The sequence below is a fragment of the Dipodomys merriami genome, unplaced genomic scaffold (assembly GCF_024711535.1).
Source record: "Dipodomys merriami isolate MVZ:Mamm:240054 unplaced genomic scaffold, mDipMer1.0.p SCAF_14, whole genome shotgun sequence".
Classification (NCBI taxonomy): Eukaryota; Metazoa; Chordata; class Mammalia; order Rodentia; family Heteromyidae; genus Dipodomys; species Dipodomys merriami.
In genome coordinates this window covers 38,375,491-38,382,939 of record NW_027202715.1, presented here as the reverse complement: position 1 = coordinate 38,382,939, position 7,449 = coordinate 38,375,491, and the positions used below count along the sequence as shown (strand labels likewise).

Genomic DNA, 7,449 nt, shown 5'->3' with positions numbered 1-7,449 from the left:
TTCTGGTTTTCTGAGTGGTTTATTGAAGAGTCTCAAGGCCTTCCCTGCTCAGGCTGGCTTTGAACCAAGATCCTCAGATCTCAGCCTCCTGAGTAGCTAGGATGACAGGTGTGAGCCACCAGCAACACACTTTTTTAAATGCAGTATTCTGGCCACTGACTTTAATGGAAAGAATTGGTCTTAGACCTTTGGGGGAAACTTCCAGATAACAAGGTGGGAAATTATCTAACCACAGTGCCCAAATTCCCCCTTCTAAATAGCCTGTTTTCAAGAGGGAGATGTTTTCTAAATTGATTCCTCCTTTTTTTGAGGTGCTCCCGGGTTATAAACGATCTGCAGGGACAAACACGGGATGCAACCTACCAGCAGCCTGGAGGGTACTCGACAGCTTCTCTGTCCGTGGGGAAGGGCGGCGGCTCCAGGACACCTTGGGATCGGTTCCCTCTTGGGGATTGGACGTTGTGGGTGCCTCAAAGCCCCACCCCTCCCCTATTCTCCCTCCCCCCCCCCCCCCCGGCGTCTGCGGGGCCCGCGGGGGTGGGACCCGCCACGTGGAGCGCGGGCTGCATTCTCGGAAGCGTTTACGCCATTGGCACGACGCAGCTCTAGGTTGGCCGGTCGCTCTACGTCAACAGCGGAGGCACCGCGGCTCCCGTTTACTCCAACGCCGCTGACGCAACGCCACCGTGCGGGACGTAGACGGAAGAAAAAAAAGCAGAGAGTCGGCATCCAAAGCAGCGGGAGAACAGCGCGGGCCAGGCTGCGGGTCGAGGGCGGCGGCGGAGCAGGTACGCGGCGGGGACTGCGGCCTGCACCTCTGCGGAGGCTGATGCGCTCCCCAGCCCGGCGGGAAGGCTGTGTGCGCCCGGCCACCGGCCTCCCTGGGCTGCTTGGCCACGGCGGGCTGCGGGGGCGCGGCCCCAGCAGGTGCAGGGGTCCGGGGGTCAGGTCCGCGGTGGGGGTGGGCGCCCGCCGAGGGAGGGCGGCGTGGCCGGGCGGCCCTGGGCGCTCTGCAGGGCTCCCGCACCATTCCTTCCATATGCCAGGGTTCAGGGGCCCTGGGGTCTGCCGGTGGCTCTCGACTTCAGCCGGAGGCATGAAGTCTCTGTGAGTCCGGTTAAGGCCGGAGAGTCCAGAACCAGCCTCCAACGCATTTGCACCGGTGGGGAGGGTGTACCCGGGCTATGTGGGACCACATGTCTGTTCCTGAGGTTCCCCACAGCCACCACTGCCTTGTGCAGCTGGGCATATGGTGTGTGGGTTGGTAGGTCAGGACTCCAGCTAGATTACCTGCTCCCGCACGCCTCACCCCTTTCCCTATCATTATCCCCTGCCCTCTGGGGTGGAGAGATTTATCTTGAGGCTGTGTTAAGTGGCTGAACCACGTACTGAGCATGTGTTTTCTGGGTGAAGTTTGTTGGGATTGAAGTTCAGTTCTGGTCTACAACAATGAGATAAAGTCTGTTTAGTGTGTAGACAGATACTTAACAAATGTCCTCAGGCGACTTTTTCACCTGGTGAGATTGTATCTGCGCGCGCGCACACACACACACACACACACACACCTGGTGAGATTGTATCTGCGCGCACGCGCACACACACACACACACACACACACACACACACACACACACACACACACACACACACACACACACACACACACACACACACCCTTCTTTACGAATGTCTTCAAGTGACTTTTTCACCGGTTGAGATTGTATCTGCACACACACACACACACACGCACACACACACACACACACACACACCTGGTGAGATTGTATCTGCGCGCACGCGCGCGCACACACACACACACACACACACACACACACACACACACACACACACACACACACACACACACACACACACACACACACACCCTTCTTTACGAATGTCCTCAAGTGACTTTTTCACCGGTTGAGATTGTATCTGCACACACACACACACACACACACACACACACACCCTTCTTTACGAATGTCCTCAAGTGACTTTTTCACCGGTTGAGATTGTATCTGCACACACACACACACACCCTTTTGCTCTTGGGGATGTATCTGCACACACACACACACACACACACACAAATTGAGCTATTCCATGGAGACAAGGAGAGTAATTTAGAGGCCATTTTAGTAATTCACATAAGAAATACTACAGATCTGAATTTTAAAATGGATGTGAGAATGGAGCAGGAATGGATGCTTATGAGATACTCAAGTGAGAGGTCAGGAAGGTATTTTTTTTTATTTTTTGGGGTCCAGTCGTGGGGCCTGAACTCTGGGCCTGGGCGCTGTCCCTCAGCTCTCCAGCTCAAGGCTAGCACTCTACCACTTGAGCCACAGCGCCACTTCCAGCTTTTTTTCTTTTTGCTTATGTGGTGCTGAGGAATTGAACCCAGGGCCTCATGCATGCAAGGCAAGCGCTCTACCACTGAGCCACTTTCCCAGCCCCAGGAAGGTATTTTAAAATATCAAATAGATTTGGAGCAGAAAACAAATCTATGTTAAATGCATCTTTTGTTTAGTTGGTAAAAAAAAATTAAGAGTGTCTTATTGACTCTAAGAATGTTAATATCTTTAAGATTCTTCCTACTAACATGTTAAGATTAGACACACACACACACACACACACACACACACACACACACACACACACATCCTTTTGCTCTTGGGGATTACCAGTCTGCTTTTTGCAGGCCTAATAAAATTGGCAGAATAATTGGAATGAAGGAGTGGACTCAGCCACATCCGTGAGAGACAGGTAGAACAGGGGAAGTCTTCAGAAGGTAACGTGGTGGACCTTCAGCATTCAGAGATTTCACTTAGATGAGAGACAAATCTAATAACGTGTGCTGTCATAACCAGCAGTGACTACTGGCTTCCTCAGCTTGTGACAGATCGTGGAGGAAACAAAAGGTTGTAAGAATGTTTATACCTAAAAAAGAGAGGGGGGAGACTCCCATTTATTAAGCACCTGTTGTACCCAGCACTGTCTATGCCTTATGTCACTTAATTCTCATAGTCTCTCAGGGTCTTTATGGTAGTTACCTTTCATTTACGAAGGACAAACGGAAGCCAAGGAAGATAAAGTATCCAGAAGACACACCACCACTTGCAAGTAGGATTATGAGCCTAAGTCTGACCAGTGACAAAGACCTTGCTCTCCATCATTTCACAATGCTGTCAGTAGGAAGTTTGTAAACCACTTGGGAAAAACAACAACTAACCAGCTAACCTGGTTATTTCTTTCTGGTTAGAATGTGTACAGATATTTGACAAATATTTTAAGACAAAATGTGACAACTGGCTATATCCAGACTTGAAGGATAAAATAGTTAGGGAAGGTTTCATAGGAAGAGGGCAGGAATTGTATATCTGTCTTTGATTATTTGTCTCATTTGTTTTTTGTCAGTCATGAGGCTTGAACTCAGGGTCTAGGTGCTATCCCTGAGCTCTTTTTGCTCAAGGCTAGTACTCTACCACTTTGAACCACTGAGTCACTTCCAGTTTTGTTGTAGTTAATTGGAGATGTGAGTCTCAAGGACTTTCCTGCCTGAGCTGGCTTTGAACTGTGATCCTCAGCTCTCAGCCTCCTGAGTAGCTAGGATTACAGGTGTAAACCACCAGCACCCGGTTTATTTGTTTTATTGGCAGTACCAAGGATTGAACTAAGAACCTTATTCCTGCTTAGTAAAGTGCTATACACTTCAAGCTATTCCTCTAGACCCTTTTTTGCACTGGTTCTTTTGGTTTTGTGCCAGTACTGGGCTTGAACTCAGGCCTGGGCACTGTCCATTAGCTTTTTTACACAAGGCTGGCATTCTACCACTTGAGCCAAAGCTCCACTTCCAGCATTTGGATGGCTAATTGGAGAAAAAGGAGTCTCTCAGACTTTCCTACCTAGACTGGCTTTGAACCTTAATCCCCAGCGCTGAGCCTCTTGAGTAGCTAGTATTACAGGCATGAGCTATCCCCCACTCGGCTCACACTGGGTATTTTTGAAGTAGGGTCTCTCTTTATACGATGGCCAGCCTAGGCTATGATCCTGCTACTTGTGCTTCTCTGTTTGGAATGACAAATTGGTACTATTGTGCTCAGCCATTGATTGAGATGAAGTCTAGAGAACTTTTTACCTGGATTGGCTGTAAACCATGATCTCTCAATATCTACCTCCCAAGTAACTAGGATTACAGATTTGAGCTTGGCTTCTGGCTCTTTTTGTAGGTATTTTGGAGTATTCACATATGATAATTGTTTAGCAGGTATTATTTAAAGAATGTATTTAGTTCTGTTGTTTGATTGTTTGTTTGTTTGATGTGAGGCCTGAACTCTGGGCCTGGGCCATGTACCTGAGCTCTTCAGCTCAAGGCTAGTACTCTACCACTTGAGCCACAGTGCCACTTCTGGCTTTTTCTGCTTATGAGGTGCTAAGGAATTGAACCCGGGGCCTCATGCATGCAAGGCAATCACTCTACCACTGAGCCATCTTCCCAGCCCCTAATTATTATTTTTTAAAATAAAATTACCATTTGATTGGGGGAAAAAAAGAATATATTTAGTGGCAAAACATAGATAATGGGCTCCAAACATAGACCAGAAGCTGACTTTATACTTCACTGTGCTACAGAACTGAAATCCACAAACCATCACTTAGCATGTGGAATTGTGTGCCAGGTACCATATGTATTACAGTAGGGATATAGTGTTCTCTCTTCATTTCTGTGCCTTTGGGCAGTATAAATTATACTATAAATTATAGAGCAATATATGCCATCCCTTACTTTTCTGTACTGTGGAGCTAATTGCTACTTTTTCAAGGCACATTTAAGAAGATAATGAAATATATCCACCAGTTTATAGAGTACAAGTTAAAGAGAAGCCCACAAACAAAGGAAATATAGTGGAGTTTTGTTTATTTGTTTTTTACCTTGTAAAAACAGTTGTGTCACTGTGGCACAGTAACATATGAAATAATTATTCTCTGTGTATGTATAAAGAGTCCATGAGTGTGTGTGTCTGTGTGTGTCTGTGTGTGTGCGTGTGGTAAAATTATTCTTTGTCTAAGCTTTCAAGTTTGACCCAGAATGGAAAAGTGCCCGTAATCACCTTGTCCTCCATGCTGAGATGTGTGGCCATGACCTCCAGGGGATGTCTTCAAGTGTCATTTAAGATGCTTGCCCGTAAGCAATCTCCCCTACACTTTTCCACTTCCAGGGATGCATTAAGTTTCCGTGGGCAGCAGGAAGAAGGAACTGGCAGTAGCCCCTGGTCTCGTGGCTGGCAGAGATCAAGCTGACTTTTCACATATGCAAGCTGTGTGTTTTGTTGGGATGTAGTAGCAGAAAAAAAGAAAGAAATTGCTGCCTTGATAATCTGCTGGTGACTCCTTACAGTAGAAGTATTATAATGAAGACAGTATCTCTGCAAACATAGCTTGAAGATTTTAGTTATTCAAAATATTTTGAACTGGAGGCATGGCTCAAATGGTAAAGTACCAGCTGAGCCAGCAAGCAAGCATGAAGCCTTTAGTTCAAACCAAAAAATATTCATAGTCTTTAGTTTGCTGTTTGCATATATAAAAACTAAGGGGTACTAGAAAAAGAAGAACTAAGACTGGACCTTGGAAGGAAGCCTTGTTGATTCTCTCCTACGATACAGAGGAAGTAGCAGTTTCTCTAATACACTAGATTTTGGAGGAGGAGGATCATATTCTTACTCTGAGAGAATGGGGAGTGGAGGAAAAGAAAACGAATTGTCTGATATTTGCCATTAGTTGCTTTTCACACATTTTTATTTGTGCACATTAATTGTACAGTGTGGGGAGTTTCATTAAGATATTTCCATACATGTATATAATAGACCTCGATCATATTCACCCTCTTGCTAATTTTTTTAATATATTCTTGTAGATACTTGGGTTTGTGGCCACATCTCAGCATGTTGAGTCAAGTTTGCTGCTCCAGGTTCCAGCCCTTCAGTCAACGTCTTCTGCCCTGGGTCCAGTCCACAGTCTCCAGATGTCGTATGTATCATTGATGAGTAGGGTGGAAAGTTTGTGTTCAGTATATGTTTCAACATTATAAGAGGGGTAGGAGGAGATATAGTTTGGAAGAACTGCACAAAACCAAGGCTACCTGGTGGTGAAATATTCTAAGTAATTTATATTTGTCAACAAAGTGATCTCTGTAGTCATTCATCTCAATATTCATATAGGCTGGGCTTTTTTGTTTGTTTACCATTTTAAATATAATTATAACGGGGTACCGGTGCCTCATACCTATAATTGTAGCTACTCAGGAGGCTGAGATCTGAGGATTTTGATTCAAAGCCAGCCCTGGCAAAAAAGTCCCTATGAGACTTTTAGCTCCAATAAACTAAAAAAAAACAAAACAAAACTGGAAGTGGCACTGTGGTTCAGGGATAGCACCCAGACCCAGAGTTCAAGTCCCGGGGCTGGCAAAATAATAATAATAATAGTAGTAGTAGTAATAATAGTAAATAAAATATAATTATGTGTTTTAATTTTGAGATAATTATAGATTCTGTTAAGGGCTAGGAATGGTGGTACACAACTATAATCCCAGTAATAGCTGTAATTAGGAAGAGAAGACAGGAAGCTCCATTTTTAGTTGCATTTTTTTGTGTTTCCTTTTGAACTTTGGAAATTCTTTATATCTTATAGATATTAGTATTTTGCAAATATGTGCAGATATTCATACATATTTGCATATATAAGTATTTGTACATCTGCAAATATTTCTTCCCAGTTTGTTCATTTGTCATTCATTCTCTCAACATGTTCTTACACAGAGCAAAGTTTTTGTTGTTGGTTGTTTTTTTAATTTGGATGACATCCAGCTCATTAGCTTTTCTTTCAATGAATTATACTTTTTTGATCAAGTCTAAGAAATCTGTACATATATTTTTAGGTTATGAAGATTTTCTCCTATTCTCTGAAATTTTTATAATTTCACATTTTACATTTAACTCTAAGAAATCTGTACATATATTTTTAGGTTATGAAGATTTTCTCCTATTCTCTGAAATTTTTATAATTTCACATTTTACATTTAACTCTAAGAAATCTGTACATATATTTTTAGGTTATGAAAATTTTCTCCTATTCTCTGAAATTTTTATAATTTCACATTTTACATTTAACTCTAAGAAATCTGTACATATATTTTTAGGTTATGAAGATTTTCTCCTATTCTCTGAAATTTTTATAATTTCACATTTTACATTTAACTTCAATATCCATTGAGTTAAGTTTTGTATGAAGTATAAAATTAAGGTCTAGGTTCCTTTTTTTTTTTTTTTGTCAGTCGTGAGGCTTGACCTCTGGGCCTGGGCACTGTCCCTCAGCTCTTCAGCTCAAGGCGCTCTACCACTTGAACTACACCACCACTTCTGGTTTTCTGTGGCTAATTGGAGTTAAGAG

The 7,449-nt window shown here is 43.7% G+C and overlaps 1 protein-coding gene across 2 annotated transcripts in view; it reads left to right on the top strand.

The window, feature by feature from the left end:
- The first annotated feature begins 651 nt into the window (after positions 1 to 651).
- LOC138826165 (delta-1-pyrroline-5-carboxylate synthase) overlaps positions 652 to 7,449 on the top strand; it is a 42,038-nt gene continuing 35,240 nt past the window's right edge. Inside the window, exons 1-2 of one of the 2 annotated variants that reach the window (XM_070021299.1) lie at positions 652 to 788; positions 5,918 to 6,030. In XM_070021299.1, coding sequence (XP_069877400.1) covers positions 5,946 to 6,030 — 85 coding nt within the window. In that variant the 5' untranslated portion in view covers positions 652 to 788; positions 5,918 to 5,945. The remainder of the gene's footprint in view (positions 789 to 5,917; positions 6,031 to 7,449) is intronic. The other variant, XM_070021298.1, reaches the window with a different exon arrangement.